The 23,811-nt window shown below is 41.6% G+C and overlaps 1 protein-coding gene across 3 annotated transcripts in view; it reads left to right on the top strand.

Annotated features, from left to right (window-relative positions):
- The first annotated feature begins 609 nt into the window (after positions 1 to 609).
- arhgef37 (Rho guanine nucleotide exchange factor (GEF) 37) overlaps positions 610 to 23,811 on the top strand; it is a 77,757-nt gene continuing 54,555 nt past the window's right edge. For 2 of the 3 annotated variants that reach the window (XM_078411565.1, XM_078411567.1), the window contains exons 1-3: positions 610 to 729; positions 1,937 to 2,115; positions 12,113 to 12,236. In XM_078411565.1, coding sequence (XP_078267691.1) covers positions 1,948 to 2,115; positions 12,113 to 12,236 — 292 coding nt within the window. In that variant the 5' untranslated portion in view covers positions 610 to 729; positions 1,937 to 1,947. Of the gene's footprint in view, positions 730 to 936; positions 1,213 to 1,936; positions 2,116 to 12,112; positions 12,237 to 23,811 lie in introns of those variants that run through there. The other variant, XM_078411566.1, reaches the window with a different exon arrangement.

Here is a 23,811-nt window from a genome sequence, read left to right on the forward strand (position 1 = left end):
CTTAACCACTGCACCAACAGGAATAATATTCCATTGTGAGACTAGCTGTAGGCTGCAGTCACATTCCATGTTGTTTATTTCCTGAAAAAAATCAGCCCCGTGCATAATTGTAAACTACAAAAACACAATGTGAAGAATGCACGGGACCTTTTAAAGCTGCTGTGTCGCATTCCTGGCATATTTTGCAGAATTGAGCAATGAACAAAGGCCACTCTAATCTCTATCTTTGGTGTGCGAAATGTGGAGCAATTATAAGGAGTGGTCAAAATAGCATTAGCATGTACGGTCATTTTGAATGATCATATCAACTCAGGAAGAAAGTTCCTTTCTGATCTTCCTGAAACTTAACATTCTCCTCATAAGTAATTATTCTTATTTATTTGCAGATTAAAAATAAGGCTTTTGGAAGCCTTGCTTTAATATACATGAGTACATAAGACACAACAAACGCACATTCTTCATAATTATTTTCAGTCAACAGCAATGAGCTGGGACACCTTAAAAAAATAAACATGGTGTTTTATAACTGCTCTGGTTTGCCTTTAGAACTGTCTGGTTCTGAGTAATATTAGCCAATGAGAACATGGTTGCAGCCCATTTTGGCAGGGTTTGCAAGCTCGTGGTTGTAACAGGACTCCAGAAGCAATGAGAGTTTCACAGGTTGAAGCAAATGCTGTGCATTAAAAAAAAGCAATTCATGTTTGGAAATATGAAATGCACTTTAAAAAGGTAAGTAAGTGGTTACAAAATTATTAATATTTGATGTAATAGGTTGAATAGGCATCCTGAAAATTATGACGACTCATGGGAGCAGATTAGAAATGGAATGTTCCATGACGGCCTGCAGTAAGCAAACAGATTGTTTATGTTGTTACGTTGGTCAGGCATGTTTGACTGCCTTATATTCTGACCAATATAAATCACTTTAGGATTCTTGCTATGAGTAACACATTGGGGACGTGGAGTATATTCCAAGGTTTACAGAAAATTATGATTTACCCGTGCAGTAACAGAGAGATTAGTTTGCTGAATTAACAGGCAGAGTTCTGAAAAATTAACCCGTAGGTTTGAGTTTAAATGTCACCGTGGTAGCTGGTAGAATTCAGGTTAAATTAATCTTAGATTTTAAAAAGAATCTGGTGCCAGTCTGATGAAGTCTGATCAACCTGTAACGTCACCTATTCCTCTTCTCCAGAGATGCTGCCTGACCCGGTGAGCTACTCCAGTACTTTGTGTCTACCTTTGGTGTCAGTCATGGTAACTCTGAAATTGTCAGATTGTGTGTGGCGAAAGCCCATCTGCTCCACTAATGTGTACTGAGAAGGATATTTGCTGCCTCTGAGACTCCAGAACCATCTGGAGTGTTTAGAAAAGCGCTATATAAATGTAATGCATTATTATTATTATTATTATTATCTATGCTTCCTCATTTAAAGTGGAACTAGGGATGCTCAGTCAGGCTACACAGTGGTGCAGCGGTAGAGTTGCTACCTTCCAGCACCAGAGGCCCGGATTTCATCCTGACTATGGATGCTGTCTGCACGGACTTTGTACGTTCTCCCTGTGACCACGTGGGTTTTATCCCTGTGCTCCGGTTATAATCCCACAATCCTACAGGTTTGTAGGTTAATTGGCTTCTGTAAATTATCCCTATTGTATAGGATAGAACTAGTGTATGGGTGACCGTTGGTCGGCGCCGACTCTGTTGGCCGAAGTGTCTGTTTTTACTCTGTATCTCTAAACTAAATTAAACAAAAAAAAAGTACCTATGTTGCCAAAAATGTGCATATATCTGGAATGAAAAAGAAAAAGAAATATCAGATGATATAAGAGCAGGGTTTAAATTCAATGACAGGATATATTTTTAATTCCGTTCAGGAGAGTTTAGGACTATTGACAGCTATCTAATCAGCAATTCTAATTGTGTTTCCTGCAGGCACAGTTACCATGGACGATTCATCTTATTATGAGGAAATTGACAAATTTTCATCACCTAGCAGAATGGAGCAAAAACAAATGAAAGCAATTGAAGAACTCATTACTTCAGAAGAGCGCTACCTTACTTTGCTACAATTATGCGCAACAGATATCCGAAACCATTTGCAGTCCAAACAGGTATTCCCACTTAGAAATTATGCATAAATCGATGAAATATTTATGTGACAGGATGCATAACACCGTTCCAAATGCCGCACCTGCACTCGAGTAGGGAGAATGCATAAGGGAAAGTAGCTTGATATTACAGGCATTAATTGTGTTTTATCTCAGAAATAAGATCAGATATATTTATTGCGATAACTTAGAACTCACTTTATTTTCACATTTTAATGTTCTCGTGGAGCATCCAAGGAGGCCATTCATCCCACTGTGTCTATGCTGCCTCTCAAAGCATTCACATCTATCTATCTACTAAAACTCGTTTGTTTGTTTGTTCCTGAACTACAGCCAAAACGGTACACGATAGCGCAACAGTTTTAGGCCCACCTTATTCACTGTTGTCCCTTTGGTGCTAATGGAAGATGTTTCATTGAAATCGGTGTTATATTTTTTAAGTTATTCATGTTTTAAAGTTTAAATCTATCTCCTAGGGAGGGAGGGTAGGAGGGTGGAGGAAAGGGAGGGGGAAGGGGAGGAGGGGGGAAGGGGAAGGAAGTGGGAAGGGGAAGGAAGGGGGAGAGGGGAAAGAGGGAGGGGGAGGAGAAGGTGCTGCACCAATGCAGGAGAGGTTTGGGCCCAACGGGTCTACTTGGTCTAGTTCCTCCTTATGTCCTTATTATCTATTCACTAAAAATCATTTCCTTCCTGATTTCCCTACCAATCAACTATGCTGGATGTAATTTAGAGTGGCTAATTAACCTATCAGCCTATCAATGTACCTATTAATGTGCTATAACTCGCTACATAATCATAATGCAGAATACCTTGTAATTGTATAGTGCCTTTAACACAGTAAGGTGTATTAAGACATTTAAAGGAAGATGCTATCAATAAGAAATTTGACACCGAACCACATAGGTAGAACATAAGATGGATGTCTAAAGGTCTGGTCAAGAAAATAAATGTTGGAGAGCATCTTAATGAAAGAAGTAGTGAGATGGAGAGTTTTTAAGCTGAGATAGGATCATTGAAAGGCTGAAATGGCAGTTGAAGAGTAATTAAAATCTGGGATGTCCAGTAATAGAGGTGCTAGGAAAATTGCGTTTAAAGAGATGACGGGCTGGTGAAATGTAAAAACCTCAGTAAGGATTGGAAAAGAAGGTTGATCATTTTAAAACGGAGACATTGTAGATCCAATGGATTGCAGATAAAGTTTTAATGAATAAAACTCGGTGGATCATAACGGTCTTACATAGAACATAGCACAGTGCAGCCCAGGAATACGATGTCCGTGCCATGATGCCAATTTATACTAATCCCTTCTGCCTATACATGGCCTATATTGGTCCATTCCCTGTCTGTTCATGTGCTTATCTAACCTTGTTAAATATTATGAAGTTTAGTTGAGTAGCACATTTTTAAATACTCAACAATTGCTTACCTGTAAAAAAAATTGTCATTAAACATAATTAATATTGTATGGCATTCACACAGTCTATGAATGGCCACATCACAATTTGCATGATGTGTTTACTCACAGGGCTGCTAAAACTTGCAAAGGTGTTGTCAATCCATGTGAAATGCCCCAATGACAGCTTCCCTTCAACTTGGTTGGCATGGGCAAGGTGGGCAGTCGGGTCCATTTCAGTGCTTTGCAGCTAGCTCTAACACTATCACCCTATTACTGCTTTAAAGCATTAACATCCTTCCTTGAAGGAGGAGACCAGTTAAGTACACCATCCAAGACGTGAGGCCTCATCAATGCTCTATACAATTGTAGCTTTATCTCCTTACTATTATATTCAAATTCCCTAGCAATGAACAATAACAATATATTTGTCATCTAATAACTTGCTGTAACTGCAAAATGGCCTTCTGTAAATCATGCACCATGACACTAAGATCACTTTCCATTTCTAATTTCTCTAATCTTTGCAGATAATAAGTTTTTTTGCACATTTCCTGCCAAATAGCCTTTTTTTAAAATTTTCCCCCATTTAATTTTGAGACCATTTTCCAGTCTTTTGCTCATTTATCTAGCCTAGTTAAATACATCTTGCAGTCTCCTTGTGTCATCTTAAAAATGTACTGTCTTACCTTCTTTTCATCATCAGCAAATTTAGCAACCACAGCTTTGGTGCTTTCATGCAAGATATTTATATAATTGTAAACTCAGCATCAATCCCTTTGGCACTCATTATATCTTGTCCTCTATAAAAAGACCCAGCTACCCTCCATTTCTTGTCTCAGGCTCTATCCATGCCATTATGTTTTCCTCCTACACTATGGGCTTTCATGTTCCGCAGAAACCTTTGTTGCAATAACTAATCAACTGCATCTGGAAATATAAATATTGTACATTAACCACTTCCCCCTTATCTGCAGCACATTTTACTTCTCGTGAGAACTCTGATAAATTGACCAAACATAATTTCCCATTCATAAAACTAATTTAAATTTGCTTGCTTACTGTGAATTTGTACAACTACTCTGGTATAATATCTTATAACAGTGTCTGATGTTTTCCCTGTGACTGACATTAAGTTAGTTGGTTTGTAATTTCCTGCTCTCTAGCTCGATCCTACTTTTAGAAAATGGTGTTACATTTGCGATTTTTCACTTTAATGGAATATTCCCCATATCTTATGAATGTTGGGAAATTAAAACGAATGCACTATCTATCTCAATAGCCACTTCTTTTAAGACCACAGAATGAGATCTTTGATGACTGGTAGATTTATCAGTCTGGCAGTGCAAATATTCGCTCAGCACTTCTGGCCTAGCAATTGCACTTTTCCTGAGCTCCTCCTTCATTTCCAATTCATAATTTCTGGCATTAAACCGCTGCCATTGAGACTTCAGCACAAGTAGGAACAAGAGGGATAGAGGTTAGAAAAACTTGCTAAATGAGTCAATGGGACGAGGAGGATAGTTTGATGAGTGGGCCAATCTGTTCTTTCTAGAATTGTTTTAAAAATCATGCTCTTACCTTAAAAGTCATCCTCTCCTGAAGCAAGCACTTGAATAAGGCATCAATGACAGAAATCTGATGCCACCTTAAGCTACACCACATTCACACTTGGACTGCATGCCCCGTTAATGTGAAGGTTTTTGTCGTCCTAATCTGGATCATTCAGATGGTAGAAGTGGATCTATATTCCCTTCACAGTTATCGGCAGATGACCACATTAGTATCACAGGTATCCATCTTTCTCTTTCCTGCTGTAGATGCCAGAAGGTATTGGACAGTGTGATAACACATTGCAAACTGTACTTTTGAATCCGCATGTTCTGCAAAGTCTATCTTTCCCTCATGAATACGTGACAAAGAAAAAATCTTTGTGGTTAACCATGCATCTGAGGTCCTGACTAGAAACTTCTCCTAACCAGACTTGAAGGTTAATTGGTCTCTGTAAAACTTCCCCTAGCATGTAGGAAGGCATTGGGAAAGTAGGATAAAATAGAACTAATGTGAAACATCGTGGAGCTAGGGACTGACTTCAGGAACTCCAAGCCGCAGAAGCTACGACCGCCCCGATCGCGGGAGCTTCGACCGCCCCAACATGGAGGCTTCGATCGCTGGCTGCGGGAGCTTCGATCGCCCCGACTGTGGATGGTTCGACTGCCCCGTCCGCGGGAGAATAAAGAGTGATGAAGATTAGACTTTATTGCCTTCCATCACAGTGAGGAACGTGGGGAATCTGCTGTGGTGGATGTTTATGTTAACTTTTATGTAGTTGAGTGTCTTGTTGCTTTTTTGAGTATGGCTGTCTGGTAAATCGAGCTTCACTGTACTTTAATTGGCATATGTGACAATAAAATACCCTTTGAACCTTTGAACTCTTGAAATTACATGTGGTAAATGAGGCAAAAGCTTCTGCAGTTAAAGTTGGAATTCATTTCCTTGATAGGAATAGTGCTGGCATTCTCTGAGTAGAAATGAGTTCCATTGACCTTTTATGTAGTAAATTTATTTCAATCTACCGAAGGAAATTTTGATTTTGTTTCTTTTGTTTGATGTTCATCGGCTCTTTGCAACTTCAAAATATATTGTTGAAACAAGGAACTGTAAACTGCCAGTTTACAAAAGAAGACACGAAAGTGCTGGGGTAACTTCTTCAGATTGATTTGAGAGGGGTTGGGGAAAGGAAATAAACTAGAAGAGTGGTAGGCCAGGACGAAGCCCGGCAAGTGATAGGTGGATACATGCGGGATGGGTTTTTGATAGGCAGATGGTTGGATACAGGCCAGAGATGAAAAGACAAAAGCTGTGAGATAAGATTAGAAGAATTACAAATTGTGAAGAGGAAGAAATGTAGGTGGAGGAGGTGAGGAAGTGGGAGGGGAGAAATGGGTGTGAGCCCAGGCGGGGCATTGGGAGTAATTAAGATTTGGTTAGTACCTAAAATTGGAGAATTCAATGTTCATACCATTGAGTTATAAGCTACTCAAGCGGAATATGAGGCGCTGATCCTCCAGCTTTTATGTGGCCTCACTCTGGCTATGGAAAAGGTCAAGGACATTAAGGTCAGTATGGGAGTAGCAAGAGGAGTTAAAGTGGTCTGTAACCGAGAGATCCAGTAGGCCTTGGCGGGCCGAGCACAGACGTTTGGCGAAACAGTCGCCGAATCTACATTTGGTCTTATCGATGTACAGAAGATCACACCAGGAACCCTGGTTGTAGTAGATAAGATTAGAGCACAAACCTCTGTCTCATCTGGGAAGATTGCTGGGGTTCCTGGGTGAGTGTGACGGAGAAGGAGAGAGAAAGATCAAGAAAGGGGAGAGAAATGTTAGAGATAGTCCAAGAAAATTTGAGGGCAGGGTGGAAGTTTGTAGTAAAGTTAATTAAATCAATGAGTTGTTTACAGGTGCAGGAGGCAGCCCCAATGCAGTCGTTGATGCAGCGGAGAAAGAGTTGGGGGGTGGTGCCAGTGTACATTTAGAACAAGGACTGTTCAACATAAACAACTAAAACAATGACGAGACTGTCGTATGTTGAAAGACTGGAGCGACTAGGCTTGTATACACTGGAATTTAGAAGGATGAGAGGGATCTTATTGAAACATATAAGATTATTAAGGGATTGGACACGTTAGAGGCAGGAAACATGGTCCCAATGTTGGGGGAATCCAGAACCAGGGGCAACAGTTTAAGAATATGGGGTAGGTCATTTAGAACGGAGATGAGGAAAAACGTTTTCAATCAGAGAGTTGTAAATCTGTGGAATTGTCTGCCTCAGAAGGCAGTGGAGGGTAATTCTCTGAATGCTTTCAAGAGAGAGCTAGAGAGAGCAAGATTGCAGAATCAGGGGGTTTTGGGGAGAAGACAGGACCGGGGTACTGATTGTGAATGATCAGCCATGATCACATTGAATGATGGTGCTGGCTCGTAGGGCCGAATGGCCTCCTCCTGCACCTATTGTCTATTGTCTAAAAGGTAGGCATAGCTGGTACCCTTGCGAGTGCCCATGACTACACCTTTAACTTGAAGAGAGGAGTCAAAGGAGAAGTTGTTGAGGGTGAGGCCAAGTTCTACCAGGCAAAGGAAAGTGTTAGTAGAGGGAAACTGATTGGGTCACTGTTCAAGGAAGAACCGGAGGGCCTTAAGACCTTTCTGATGGGGGATGCAGGTGCAGAGGGACTGGACATCCATGGTACAAATGAGCGAATGAGGGCCTAAAAATGGAAAGTTATTGAAGAGTTGAAAGGCATGTGAGTTGTCATGGATGAAGATCGATACTGTGAGTTGTCATGGATGAAGGTCGCTAACTACTGGAGAAGGTGGGATAGGATGGAATCAAAGTATTTAGAGATGCACTAATCAAGGTTTTTGGAGTTTTTTGCTGAGGTGAGTAACTTCATTAGTATCTTTTGGATATAAAAGACCTCCTTGGCAAGGTATTATTAATTGTACCTTACAAGCAAATAAGATATTCACCACAATGTAGCTATTAATAAATATATTGAGCCATGTAGTGCTCAGTCTGACCTGTTACACACACCCAGCCCAAATGCTAATCCTGTGGCTGCAATTGCTAATATTACAGTTGGAGGACTGCCATGTTGGATGTCTCCATGTCTGAGCCCTTCTGTAACTCGAGTAGGCTAGAAGCTGTGACCAGGCCTCAGTTGGTAAAACCTGAGGACCCACTCTCTGCTATGTCCCGATGACCATCGACTGCTCATCACTGAGAAAGTATTTGCTTTCATTGTTACATCGCCCGTCAACCTGAGGAGTACCTTCAGCAACAGACTGGTTCCACCAAGATGCAGGACAGAACGCCACAGGATATCCTTCTTCCCTGTGGCTATCAAACTGTACAACTCCCCCCCCTTCGGCCATGGGGTAGACAGACTGACTCCCCCCCCCCCCCCCCAATCTTTGCACATGCCCAATCCTTTCTACTTGTCACTTTAATTTAATGTTTCATGTATTTTGTGTTTTTATGACTGTTGGCAGATCAATTTCAATTTCTAACCTGGGATAAATAAAGTTCTATCGTGACGTTCTGAGATATTTAAAACAGTTGAAACCGATTAAAACAGAACCGAATAATTAAGACTGAGGAAAAAAAGTGACATATAATAGTACCATTGAGTTAATTAAAAATACAGTGAAACATAAGGAAATAACCAAAAACAGAGCTGAAAAATGTTTTTCAAAAAAAATTGGTTACCCTATTCAATTGAGTAGGGCAACCTTGTATGCCACTGGTGAAGTGAGAGTTTTGATGCAACAATTCCTGACTTCTACCATGTTTCCTATTTCCAGACTGCAGTAGGGAGATGCACGATTCATTCGATAGAGGACAGGCAACAATTCTGTAGGAAATCACCACGTACAATAAAGAACAAGCTGACCAAAAGTGCAGAAAGTCTCCAACCAGGGCTGATTTGTCCCTGTAGATCCTTGTCAACTATTGATGATATTTTATGCTGTGATATTTCACTGTTGCTGCTTATAGGCAGGGAAGCAGAAATAATGTAGCCAAAGTGGGTAATGGGGTAGGAACAAGCAATGCAGGCATGCCTCGTAGCCCCACTAATCAATTTGAAAAGCAAAGGATGTGATCTGAGGAAGGAACAGTATGACTTTGCTTCCAATGGGGTCTTAGTTGAGTAGTGCACTAAACATGCTACCTCAGATGATTGTAGTTTAATTTTTTCCCAACTGTTTTACAGTGACCATTGAGGGGATAGGAGAGCAAAGGGACCAATTCCTCAAGGTGATCTAACTCGATGGAAGCTGCCATCTCTAAGTGGAAGTCAGACAGTTCTTGTAGACAAAACCAGTGATGAAAGCATTATATTTTTGGCACCCAATACCATTTCTATATTAGGTCTTACCTTTGTGGTATCTGATACACCATTAAACTCCTGAATGCCACTGGATTTTTTCCCAAGCAGATCATGCAAATACTCTTTGTGTTCATGAGTAAATGCTATGGGGTTTATTGTGATTACATTTTGAACCAGTATTACAGAAACTGTAGAATATATGATTCTGTTGCGTTTTGCAACAAATCCAGTTGCCTTCTTCAGTCTTGACAGGCAAGAGAACCAATCTTATCTGCATCCCGATGTGATTTACCTTTTGTTTCTTCCTATGTTATGAACACTTTTTGAAATGGTTGTGGTTTATCAGAAATTTGATTTTCATGCTTAAAAATATAAACGTTGTGGGCTTTGAAAGGCAAATTTGGCCATGTGAATTATTTTGCAAATTTACCATTCTCAGGTTATTGGGGCATTAGCTGCATACCTGGTGAGCCTTTGACCTGCTTGTTCCAGTGCAGGGATTAGTGCCCGAGCCTCTGTCACACTGCACTATCCCTAGTATTAATTGTCCAATACAAGGTTTCAATTTCTTACTTTGTCAAATTTTGTTACATTTTGTGGCAAAAACAAAAGTTTCAGCTCCAGAATTTAGTTCCAATAGGTAAAGATTGTAGAATAGAAACAATATAAATTGTATAAAATGTATGGGAGATCCATCATTAACCAATAGAAAATAAAAACATTAAAATTTGACTAAATGTTAGGGAAGCCATCATGATTCTCAAAGTAAAAAGCTCCAAGGTATTCCACTAAATGCATTACTTTTTATTTTAACTAAACATAGCACAAAAAGTTAGGAAATTTGTGTTTGGTAGATTATTTCTTTGTTGTAACAATGCTTCTTGGCAATAAATCTTATACCGTTGGAAAGCCTGTTTATTTCCCTTTTAAATGGTGCCACATTTGTAAGGAACATGCATTTGTGGGATGAGCAGCAGAGCTGAGTATGTGGGTTGCGCCCATGAAAAATCTGCCAAATCTTCTCTGCCAATGCCAAACAGCTTATTCTGCCATTGACTCTTGTTCGGTGTTGTTTGGTGGATTGGATGATTGAAGTCTGAAGAAACAAGACATATTGGCAATTTAACAATTTATTCATTTAATAAACAGGAGCCTCAGTAGCGTGTGGAAGAACCATACACAGCCACAACAGCCTGGCACCTCCTCCTCATGCTGGTCACCAGCCTGGTCACACACTGTTGTGGGATGGCATCCCATTCTTCAACCAGCATTTGTCGCAAGTCAGCCAACGTGGTTGTGTTGGTCACTCTGGCACGAACAGCACGCCCAAGCTGATCCCACAAGTGTTCAATGGGGTTGAGGTCAGGACTGCTGGCAGGCCATTCCATCCTCTCCACTCCCAAATACTGGAGGTAGTCTCTGAGAAACCCTGCTCTGTGGGGGCGAGCATTGTCATCTTGGAGGATAGAGTTCGGTCCCAGACTGTGGAGATATGGGATTGCCACTGGTTGCAGAATCTCATCTCGATATCTCTCTGCATTGAGATTGCCTCCAATGATGACAAGCCTCGTTTTTCCAGTGAGGGAGATGCCGCCCCACACCATCACACTGCCTCCACCAAAAGATGTTACTCTATCGGTGCAGCAGTCAGCATAGCGTTCTCCGCGTCTTTTCCACACTTTGACCCTATGATCCAACTGCCGTAGGCAGAATCTGGACTCATCGCTGAACATAACGTTCCTCCACATGTTCAGGTTCCAGTGCACGTGTTGCCGACACCAGCGCAAACGGGCCTGACGGTGAAGGGCAGTCATGACAGGCCTCCTGGCAGCCCTATGAGACCGGAGATCGGCTGCGTGCAGTCTGTTCCGAATTGTCTGGGCAGAGAGCCGTCGGCCATATCGTCCTGCAAACCTTGACTGCAAATCTGTAATAGACAGCCTACGGTTCCTAAGTGCTGACAGGGTGAGGAAACGGTCTTCTTCGGGTGTCGTCTTCTTGGGACGCCCACTTCGCAGCCTGTCTCTGACATCCCCCGTTATATGGAACTTGGCCTTCACTTTGGAGATGGTACTAGGGCTCACTCCAAATAATGCCGCAACTTGGTTTTGCGGAACACCAGCTTGATGTTGCCCTATCGCACGGGCCCTATCCAGATCAGTCAAACGTGTCATGCCGATTCTTGGAGCAGACACCTACTGACCACTGTAGCAGGGCCCACGCTCACAGATGCTGCCAATCAGGTGCCAATCAGGCACCTGATTGTCAGCACCTGGGGGTACCAGAAGCTCAAAACAAGAGTCAATAGCAACAGCAGAATAAGCTGTTTGGCATTGGCAGAGAAGATTTGGCAAATTTTTCATGGGCGCAACCCATATACTCAGCTCTGCTGCTCATCCCACAAATGCATGTTCCTTACAAATGTGGCACCATTTAAAAGGGAAATAAACAGGCTTTCCAACGGTATAAGATTTATTGCCAAGAAGCATTGTTACAACAGAAATAATCTACCAAACACAAATTTCCTTACTTTTTGTGCTATGTTTAGATGCTGCCTTTCCAATGTTTTCATATGCATCTCAATTTTTACCATTCTGTTTCATCCTAGGTCTTTTTTTTAAACTTTGATGAAACACACAAATTCATGACCAACTAATCGTGGCTGCTTGAAGTACAAAATATTTTACAGCTGTTGCATTTCTTTCTGCTTTTAGGTGCCAGATCTCGATCTGGAAGGCTTGTTTGGAAATATCGATGATGTAATACTCGTGTCCTCTAATCTGCTCAAACATCTGGAAGATACAGCTACTGGAAATTCTGACCAACTTCTCCTGATAAGTAATATTCTTTAAATATTTACTCAGTGTTAGCTTTGGTGAGATGATCTTTCTTTGTTGTGTTGTGTTCATTTAGGCAGTAAGAAAAGTAGCAGCTTCCTTTGTGTTAGGCTCTGCTTTGAATTCACATTGGTCACTGGTGCACATTCCTATGAATTTTATATTTATTCATGGGACATGGGTGTCATAAATCTAGTCTTTATTGAAAGGCATTTGGTGGCCTTGGGTTGATGGATTTCATAAGAACCAAAAATAGGATTAGGCCTTTTGGATCCTCATGTTTAATCTGCCATAAAAGAAAGTTAATACTAACCTTGTACCTCATCGCCACTTTCCTGCTCCAACCTTGAACCCAGTGATTTCCTTAATATGTTTCCATTCATACCCACTACTAACTCCTTATGTTCCTTCTTTTGATGCCTGGGAATTAAAATACTACCAACCAATTTTCCTGACCCGTATTTTCCTGACCCAGAGGGGACTTAAAATTTAGATCTATTGTTCCATGCAAGACATTGCTTTAGATTTGTGCTTTTATTAATGATTGCTGGATACGTTTTATTTCTCTTACCAGCCTGGCTTAATGAACCGAAAGTGCCAGAAGATCAGATGCAGATTTTTTTTTGGATGATTTATTCATGATTCATTTCTGTTACAAAAATGGGATATTTATGCCTGAATTTGTTTTACCCATTATTGTTCGGTGATTAAAACTCACCTGGTTCCTTATAGATATCGCATAATAGAAATGGAAATCAGTAATAGATCAGGGGGCTGAGCTATAGAGAGAGATTGGGCAGGCTAGGAATTTATTCCTTGAAGCACAAGAGGTTGAGGGGTGATCTTCCAGGTGTATAAATCATGAGGGGAATAGATAGGGTTAATGCAATTTTTTCCCCAGGGTAGGGTAATAAAGAATAAGCAGGCATTGTCAAGTCAATTTTATTTGTATAGCACATTTAAAAACAACCCATGTTGACCAAAGTGCTGCACATCTGATTAGGAAAAAAAAAGAAAGTTACAGTGGCAGGCAGTGAGAGATGAAAAATTTAGTAGGAACTTGAAGGGCAACCTTTTCATACAGAGGGTGGTGGGTATATGGAATATGCTGCAAGAGAACGTAGTTGAGGCAAGTACAATAACAGTATTTAGAACAGAGAACAGTACAGCACCAGACTGGCCCTCCAGTCTGACTCTCATTCAGTCTGACTAATTATGACTCATAATTTCATATACAACTATCAGGTCTCCCCGTAATCTCTGACCCTCCTGATAAAACAATCCAAGTCTGTCCAACCACACCCTGTAGTTAATACCTCCTAATCCAGGCATCATTCTGGTAAACCTCCTCTGGTAAATTTCCAAAGTCTCTGCATCGTTTCTGTAAAGGGGTGACATTTAAAAGACATTTGAACAAGCACATGGACAGGAAAAGTTTAGAGGGATATCTACCAAACATGAGCAAATGGGTCCAGCTTGGATGTGGCATTTTGGTTAGCATGGACAAGTTGGGCTAAAGAACCTTTTTCTGTGCTGTGTGACTCTATAAACCGATACACATGCTTATCATGACGTGGCAAGAGAAATATTCATAACACCTTCAATTTTTCTTTTGCCTATAGTTGCTAAATCTAAATCTGAAAGGGACATCTGGAAACATAGATATATTTACATGCAATAGTCAATAGTCAATTTATTTGTCACATACACATAAATGTGCAGTGAAATGAAAAATTACCCGCAGTCCAACAATAAGACCAATAAAAATAAGCAAAATAAAGTTAATGTTATCTTTTTATTTTGCAGTGTAAAACAAATAGTTTATGATAAATTTCTTGGTACCCTTTTAGGTACTTGCCAAGGTTAAGAGTTGCTGACTTTCATAACTTTCTAGAGGCCTAGAGCTTTGTGTGCACAGCATTTGGTCTTCAGGTGAAAACAGATGGTGAAGGGTCTGGTAATAATCAACCTGTGCCAAGAATGCTCCACACAGGTTATGCCTTCTGCCGTCACCTGGTTGCTTGTCTGAAATTGGCGCCAGGCCATTTTTCTACAATAATACCCATTTCAGGCTCCTAGCTACTATTGGCTCAAGAATGGCCCCAGCATGTGTTGTGCATGCTGCAGCCAACTTTCCAATTATCCAAAAAGAACAGAGGTTTCTACCTAATGTCTTCTGATTAGAAAAGCACTGCTGTCTCAGGCACAGTAAAAAACAGCTTAACTGTATTATTGCACTTAATGCGTATAATTTATTTTGCAAATGTTTATCACAGCACCTTCATGAATATTGTAAAGTAATGCATTATAAACATCCAGCAAGGTCATTCATTTTTGTAATTTGAATTCCAATTTAAGATTAGAACTTCACAAGTGTTGTGATTGCAGCATTAAGATCATTACATATTTACTGATAATTCACTTTCTAAATTGCAGAATGCACAAAGTTCATTTTCTTTATTTTTAGCTCAGTAATTTGGAAATGAGAATGATCCCCAATTAAATCCAATCTTCACCTCCTCGTTTTCTTTTTCTAAATCGCATTTTCTGCCTCGCACCTGAATGTATAATTTTTCCCACTTAATGAAGAATACAATAATGTCCATTATGAGCTGGAATTTACAATTATTCAGTTTCATTCCTTGACAAATACTGCCTCAAATAAATTAGCACATGACTCATTCACGCTTCTGGAAGTAACCTGAAAAACTACTGTTGACAATTTTAATGCTGCAAATTGTTCCTGGATGGTTAACTTTTAGAAGGGAAAGACATTATAGAAAAGGGGGTAGAGCAATTCTATTTTTCGAGATTAGGATAAGTGCAGTGGAAAGAAAAGATTTTAGTTCAGAGAATCAGCTTGGGTGGAACTAAGAAATAGCAAGGTACTGATTACATTCATGGGGGTTGTATTAAGGTTGTATTAAGGGCCACTGAAAATAGTGGTAATATGCAAATTAAGAGCATTGTATTTATCAAAAATTATGGATACATATAACAGGGATAATACAATAGTCAAGGGGTTCTATAATGTGCATTTTGTCAGGGAAAGCCTAATGAGCAAAGCATGGAGGATAAATTCATGGGGTTGTTTTTCTTGATCATTATGTTGCGAAGCCAGTGAGGGAATGGTGTTCATAATATGGTCGAAATTTCTGATATAAAAACTGAAAATTATTTAGCTCAATCTGAAACTACAATCAAATCTTAAATCTGAATATAGTAACATTCAAGGGTATGTGTTAACTATTGTAAATTGGGAAAGTATATTAAATGTATGGCATTAACAGGCAATTGCTGACGTTTAAAGAGTTGCTGTTTTGTTTATAGAAAATATATAATTCCTTAAGGCAAAAAAACCTTGAAAAAATGTTCCAGCCATGGTTTTTTAAGAGAAAGTTAAAAATATTATTGGATCAAAGGAAAAGGCCTGTACAGCCTGTAATGTTGACAAGAAAAGTAGTTAGCCTGAGGAATTGGCCGTTTCAGAACTCGGCAAAGTAGGGCCAAGAAACTGAGAGAAGAGTAAGTGAGTGGGTGACTGAAAAACTTAGAAACAAAATGAATGACAGGACCCTGGGAGTGTTGTAGAACAGAGAACCTAGGGGTACAAATACAGTACATAGTTCCCTGAAAGTGGTGACACAGTTAGACAGCTTGGCGAAGAAGGCATATGGCAAGCTTGGCTTTATTTGGCAGGGCATTGAATACTAGAATAGGGATATCATTTTACAGCTGTATAAGATATTGGTGAGACCGCATCTGGAGTTTTACATGCAGTTCAGTTCACTTCATCATAGCAAGGATATGATTATGGACATCATGAGCGTTCACGATCAAGCTTATCTTGAGAGGAATAGATCAGGTAAACGCACAGAGTCTTTTGTCCAGAATAATTTAATCAAGAACCGGAGGACATAGGTTTACAGTTGAGGAAGTAGTTGAGGTAAGTACTATCACAATGTTTAAGAAATATTGATACAGGTACATGGGTACCTTTAGAGGAATATAGGCCAAAAGCAGGCAGGTGGGACAAGTGTAGATGGGGCATGTTGGTTGATGTGGGTAAGTTGGGTCAAAGGGCCTGTTTCCATGCTGTATTACTCTAATATATTTGTTTCAAATTTTGCAATTGATCTCTGTGTCCCTATTTGTAAGATGAAGCATTCAGTATGGTGGCTTGTGCCAGAATTGTTTTTTGTCATTGAATTACAAATGCAGAATCAAGGATTAATGATCAAGGGATTTCAGTTCCAATCCTGTCGTATTGACTCAAGATTTTAAACTCCGTTAATGAGATTTAAATTTTTTTTTTTATCATGATAACCATGTAACTTTAAAAAAAAACACCTGGTTCGAAGGAAATCTGTCGTCTCTTGCCAATCTGGCTGCTATGTGACTCCAGACCTGTGGTTACATGGTTGTACATTTGAAATAAGCCAGAAAACCATTCAGTGCAAGGGATATAAAGGGCCGGGCAGTGAATACTATCATAGCAAGCGATGCCTATATCCATTGAGTGAATAAAAATAAATTCAAAAACATAATGGTGGTGTAGAGGTAGAGGTCTCTGCCTTACAGGACCACAGACCCGGGTTTGATCCTGACTACGTGTGCTCTCTGCACGGAGTTTGTACATTCTCCCCATGAGCTACGTGGGTTTTCTCTGGGAGCTCCGGTTTCCTCCCACACTCCAAAGACGTACAGGTTTGTAGGCTAATTGGCTTGTTAAAATTTTTAATTGTCCCTAGCGTGTGTAGGATAGTGTTAGTGTGCGGGGATTGCTGGTCGGCGCGGACTCGGTGCTGGTCAGTGTGCTGAAGAGCCTGTTTCCGCGCTGTATCTGTATAAACTAAAACTAAACACAAAACGGTGATAAAATCTGAAACGTTTGAAAAGACATTTTGACTGTATGAACAGTTCTATGAGTCATCAGCTCATCCCACAGATTCAGCTGCTGTGCTGCAGCTCACTATTCAGCTGGAACTTTGGCAGAGCTTTGGTTCATGCAAGGTGACCTGGTTCCAGGATTTTGAAAGCCTTGCTTTTTTAGTCGGCTGTTAAAAGGCACATCAGAATTGCAAAGCCAATTTTGTTTTATCAGTTCCTTTGTTTCTATGAACAAACCTCTCACTGTATGAGCCCGGCTAAAATTAGTTACTCATTGTGGAGCAAAGTGGCAAACCCTCACTGAATCACCATGGTGAAAACACTTCAGTACTCCAACGCTGGAATCTCTCACTGTTCTTTAAAAATTTCCATCAACCCTTCAGTTTTAACTGGCTTGGAAATTTAAACATGCCATATTGGTATATTATACTGATTTGTCGTGTGCGTGTAGGAAACTTGCTTCTTTTATAAAGTCATGAGAGGAATAGATTAGGTAGACACACAGAGTCTCTTGCCTAGAGTCAGGGAATCGAGAACCAGAGGACTTGGGTTTAAGGTGAAGGGGGAAAGATTTTATAGGAATCTGAGGGGTAACTTTTTCATACAAAGGGTGATGGGTGTATGGAATGAGCTGCTGGGGGAGGTAGATGAGGCAGGGACTATCGCAATGTTTAAAAAGTAATTCGACAGGTACGGGGATAGAGCAGGTTTAGAGGGATATGGGCCAAATGTAGGCAAATAGGACTAGTATAGATGGAACATGTTAGTCAGTGTGGAAAAGTTGGGCCGAAGAGCCTGTTTCCACACTGTATGATTATGACTTTAATATATATCTGCTATTAAAGTATCAAGTTGTAAAGTTTCAGAATTATTTTAATAATATTACATGCAAGTAATGTTGACTATAATGACACTAGTTTTTAGGCAAGTACAATTGTTTATTAGGCAGTTACTTGCCAAATAAGACTTTATAACTATGAATTGAATTCATAGATGGCTTTTATCCCTTGAACTATTCATTATTAATTTACAGAAGTAGAGAATTTCAGAAATACTTAGTTTAAGTGCATTCACTCCTCTATTTCGTTTTTCTTTTCTGATTCAGAGATTAATAAATGCCTAAGGTCAAGTACAGGTATATATAAAACCAACACTTAAAATTACCTGTGGGCTAAATAACATTATTATAGATTACATAATGAGTATATGGTTTAAGCAGATTGAACCTTTTTGACTGACCATCTGTTCATTAGGTGATTCATACTCAGCAATACCTCACAAAGAGCTACTGCCTTACAGCGCCAGAGACCAGGGTTCGATCCTGACTCAGGGCCGGATTAAGCTAGCGCGGGGCCTGTAGCATATGTTATAAAGGGGCCTTAAAAACAGGACAAGGTGACATCACCGCCCGCACCCCACATGACCTCACCCAGCCAGCGGCCATGTGTCCCCGCTCCACCAATGGCGGCCGCCTGGGCCGGGAGGCGGGTTGCTACGCACCCCCCCCCCCCCGATTAGGGGCTCCCAGAAATCGCAACAAAATGCAGCAGCAATTAGAGAGGTCCCAAAATCCAAGGTTCAAATGCACAGGCTTGGGCCGAATTTTTCAGTGCAAAATTCAGCAGAAATGCCGCTGGGATTTCTGCAGAGTAGGCAGGAAACACATTGGGCGCCGACCGCAGTACAAGTGAGTGCGGCCAGCGCCTGCTTCATACATACAGTGACACTGGAGACACCAAGGGCAGCTCTCCCAGTGTCAACAACGCCGGCTGCACTCCATGTTCCCATTAGGACAGCCCGGACCCCCGTTCCTCCCGATGGCCGGCGCCTCCCTCTCCCGCGAGCCGAGCCTGCCCGCCCCAACCACAAACTCCACTGGCATTGTGTGCAGGTTTACCAAGGACGCTGCCCCAGCCTGTATGCTCTGGGGAGGGGAAAGGAATAAAAAAACCCGGCGACTTCCCGCCCACCCAACCAACCAAACATGCCCTCCAAGACAGCAGAGTCCGGCTCGGTCCACCGGCTGCTACAAGGAAACAAACCGGATTGTCAATGGGGAACCCGCGACCAGCGTCAAAGAATGACCCAGTCCCTGAACGCTCCCCATGGATTGGACGAAATCCCACAGGTTCAAGTTATCCAAGTGGACTGCAACCCGCTGCATGAGCCGGAAGCACTCATTCAATGCCGCTCCCTCTGAGGGAACAACATTAAATCACTGCCTCCAAGTCACACATCGGGCCACAATCCACTCAAACTGTCCAAACCCGCGGGCATTTGTCCAATCCACAAAAACAGTCAGAAACCGAGCCATTCCAGAAAACCAATTGCAGGTTCCCCATTGACAGTCCGGCTCAATTCCCCGCGGCAGCCGTCAAACCGAGCCGGACTCTGCTGTCCTGGAGGGCATGTTTGGTTGGTTGGTTGCGTGGGCGGGAAGCCGCCGGACCCCCCGATTCCTTTCCCTCCCCAGAACCCCCAGACTAAGGCAGCGTCCCAGGCAAACCTGCACACGATGCCGGTGGAGCCCGGGGTCGAAGCGGGCGAGCCCGGCTCGCAAGAGAGGGAGGCGCCGGCCACCAGGGGGCCGAACCGCCCCAATGGGAACATGGTCTGCAGCCGGTACCACCAACACCGAGAGAGCTGCCCTTGATGTCTCCAGCGCCACCATACACATGGAGCAGGCGCTGGCCGCACTCGCCCTCACTGTAATCGCCACCCAATGCAAGGGCGTGATGTATTTTCTGCCCGTATTCTGCAGAGATCCCCACTTGTACTTTAGAAACCACCTTCTGACATTTACACAAGGAGTCACAATGCTCCACCATCCGACTTAAAGCGATTTGGGAATGATGACCAATCGCCAACTTGAAACATTAACTCTTTCTCTTTCTGACCCGCTGAGCTTTTCCCCGCGGCATTTCTGCCAGACACCACCCGAGTCAACCCAAACCCGCATATCCAAACCCGGGATTTCAAGACCTCGCTGAACACCACCACACCTTGGGAATGAGGAAGTTGGCAACCCTACTAATACGGGACAAGGGCAGTCCAAATTTAGCCCAAAATAGGGGATGCCCCAGCTAATACTGGACAGTTAGCAACCCTAGGTGCTCCCCCCGCCCTACAGTCTACCCCGTCTCTCGCCTCTGTCCCTCTGGGTGTGTGTGGAGGGGTGAGGGTCTGTGTCTTGGGGTTGGTGGTTGGGCGATGACCCGCTGGCTGCCCATTGGGCTGCGCTGTCCCGCCAACACTTTCTAACCGCGGCGGTTGGGGAGCGGCGCATGCAACACAGCGCCCCTCAGTGGGATGCCGATTTCAAGCATTTAGCGCAGGGCCCTCGAAAGTGCGGGGCCCGTAGCAAATGCTACTTTTGCTACTACGTTAATCCGGCATTGTCCTGACTACAGGTGCTGTCTGCACGTTCTCCCCGTGACCTGCGTGGGTTTTCTCCGAGATCTCCGGTTTTCTCTCACACTCCAAAGACGTACAGGTTTGTTGGTTAATTGGCTTTGTATAAATGTAAATTGTCCCTAGTGTGTAGTATAGAGTTAGTGTGCAGGGATCGGTGGTCGGCGCGGACTCGGCGGCCTCTTTCCGCACTGTATCTTTAAACTAAAGCTTAAAAAATCAGATTTCATTTATTTTTCTGTGTGAAAAAAACAATTGTGAAATCAGATCTGTGACTCACAGTGGGGACTGTGGATTTCATGTGCAGAGGAATTTACAGCCCTACATTTTCTGCCAATACGGAACTCTTCCTCTTGAATAAAGTGACAGGTTAAGATTTTTCTGCCCTGCATACCAGCTTGGAAAATATACATGTCAAAATAATATTTCAGGTTGAAGACACATCACCATAATGGAAATCTCAACTCTATTTTGCAAACTCTATTCACAAACGTTTCCTGATCTCAGTTTTTAGTTTATTTTATTTTAGAGATACAGTGTGGAAACAGGCCCTTCGGCCCACCGAGTCTGCGCTGACTAGCGACCCCTGTACAGTGTTCTACACACTTAGGATAATTTACAATCTTTAACGAAGTCAATTAAACTAAAAACCTGTACGTCTTTGGAGTGTGGGGGGGTTACCGGAGCACCCAGTGAAAACCTACGCAGTGACAGGAGAACATACAAACTCCATACAGACAGCACCCATAGTGAGAATTGAACCCGAGTCTCCGCCGCTGTAAGGCAGCAACTCTACCGCTGCACCACCATGCTGGGTATTTTCGAGCATCTTCTGTTTTCATATCAGACATCCCAAATTTACTTTTTCTGTCAGAAAATATATACTACTTGAATATCTGATTTAATTTTACATGTTGTATTATTGATCAGAGAGTGAATTAATGTTGAATACGAATTGGAGTAGTTCATTAAATTGCAAGCTGCAGGTCAATTAGGGCACGGCTGATTTATGCCTCAGTTCCACTTGTTTACAGTTGTTCCAATTCTCTTGTCATCTTTATGAGCTCAGCATTGAAAGTAATAATAAATGCACTATCCGTAGGTTTTTTTTTTGGAAACATGGAACTCCTGCCACTAACTGTTTAAAAAATATTTCTCCAGATTATACTTCTTAATAGAGTGGCTTCACTTTTGAGGTAGTGCCTGCTTGATTTTGGGCTCATTCTCCAGACATGGAATATAGAGCAGGACAGAACAGAAACAGGTCCACGATGTCTGTGCCAATCATGATTCCAAATTAAAGTAACTCCATCTGCCTGCACGTGATTAAGTTGCTCCATTCCCTGCATGTTCATATCCCTGCCTAATTATACAGATCTACTTCCATCACCCTCCCTGACAAGCACGTTCCAGGCACTGGGTTCCAGGTTCCAGACTGTGTAAAAGACTTTCCTTGCACATCTCCTTTAAACTTACCTCCACTCACCTTGCATTCTACTATTTGAAGAAAAAGACCATGATTTTGCTCCATCTACCCCACAGAATTCCATTATTATTACAAGCACATCAATTCAATCTATAATAATTTAAGCAAGAAATAAAAATACAGGTTTGCAATATATGCCTTTTTGTAACTCCGAAGATGGTAAATTTCTGGTGCATCAGCAAACACCAGTGTGTTTTTCCCTGAAGTTCAAGAGCCTAAAATATACCACATTTCTCCAAATAGGATCTGGTTACGTCTTCACAAAAATAGTGCATCACTTACTCACTTCTAAATTTCAGCAAAATATATGCAACTATCCGTTAATCTTTAAAAGTTATTTTTGTACTTATGCTTTAACTTTTAACGATTTATGGATTTATATATTAATTTATTTATGTATGAACAATATGACTCTATGCTTCATGAATATTTGCTGCTCCAATTTAGAAAATACCTTTAGTGGATATTTTATTTTTAGCTAATTGTTTGTGTTTCCAAATGTTAGTGCGATTTTAGGTGACTGATGAGCTAATGTGGGACTGGAGATGCTAGATGGAAAGGACATGTGGTTAGTTTCGAATGTCGTCCACTCCTGCTCATCTCATTGGGCTTCTGTGCACTCCAAACAATAATACTTTCAGTTCTCAGTTCTATCCTGCATTTTAGATTCATAGAGTCATACAGCGCTTCGAACAACTTCGTCCAACTTGCACATGCCAACCTTATTGCCCCATCTACACTAATACCACCTGCTGGTGTTTAGCCCAAAACCTTCCAAACCTATCCTATCCATGTACCTACCCAAATGTTTCTTAAACGTTGTGATAGTACCTGCCTCAAATACCTCCTCTGGTAGCCTGTTCCATATACCCACTTCCCTTTGTGTAAAAAAGTTGCCCCACAGGTTCCTATTAAATCTTCCCTCCCATTGGAACTGACTGAATATAATTAGAGTGTAGATGCTGGGGATGTTGGCCGATGGGAGGACACTGACATTGCTTTGTTCATCCTGCTAGTGGATTTGCAGATTTTTGGAGAGCACATTGGCAATACCCCATAAGTGCTTTTGTTTCTCCTGCTCTAGATAGTACATCTCCCAGAGAAATATGAAGGGCCAGGGATAACTGACGCGTGGTGAACCTTGAGCTTTGTGCTGGTTTGAAGTCTTGATCTCCAAACACTTTTTCCCTCAGGTGGGCAAAGGCTTTGGTGCAACACTCGAGGCAGTAAGTGTTGAGAGGTGGATCCCAAGATAAATAAATTGCCTAGGTATTCCAAGGATCCACTGTAGATCCTTTTGTGTTTGACAGGAAAGTTATGCAGTGAGACAGTTTGATAGAGGGCCTTTGTTTTCAGGATGTTTAGCGTAAACCCATTCTCTTGTATGCTTCATTGAATTGAATGAATGATCAATAATGTGGAGCTTGGCTTCAATGTGTCCCTACACTAACATCATCTGAGTTGCTGCTCCATAACTCAGATTCAATTGATATTTGTTCTGGAGTGCAGGCAATGTAGGTTGAACAATTATCCATTCCTCTTGTAGATTAGATTCTACCAGTGGGAAATTAGACAGATTGTGGCACTATTAGTAATTGGGGATTGCCAGTATTTGAGTTTCTACTTTTTAACCTCTTTCCCTGTTCTCTAAAATATGATGCCAGAACCCTCTCGATTACTGCTGCATCTTTTTGTTGCATTATCGTCATGGGGTAGAATGCCAAATGGAGTTGACATTGCATAATCATGACTTTCTTAATGCTAACTAATAGCAGTTCCTACTTATTAA

Source organism: Rhinoraja longicauda, chromosome 14, assembly GCF_053455715.1.
Source record: "Rhinoraja longicauda isolate Sanriku21f chromosome 14, sRhiLon1.1, whole genome shotgun sequence".
NCBI classification, from domain to species: Eukaryota; Metazoa; Chordata; class Chondrichthyes; order Rajiformes; family Arhynchobatidae; genus Rhinoraja; species Rhinoraja longicauda.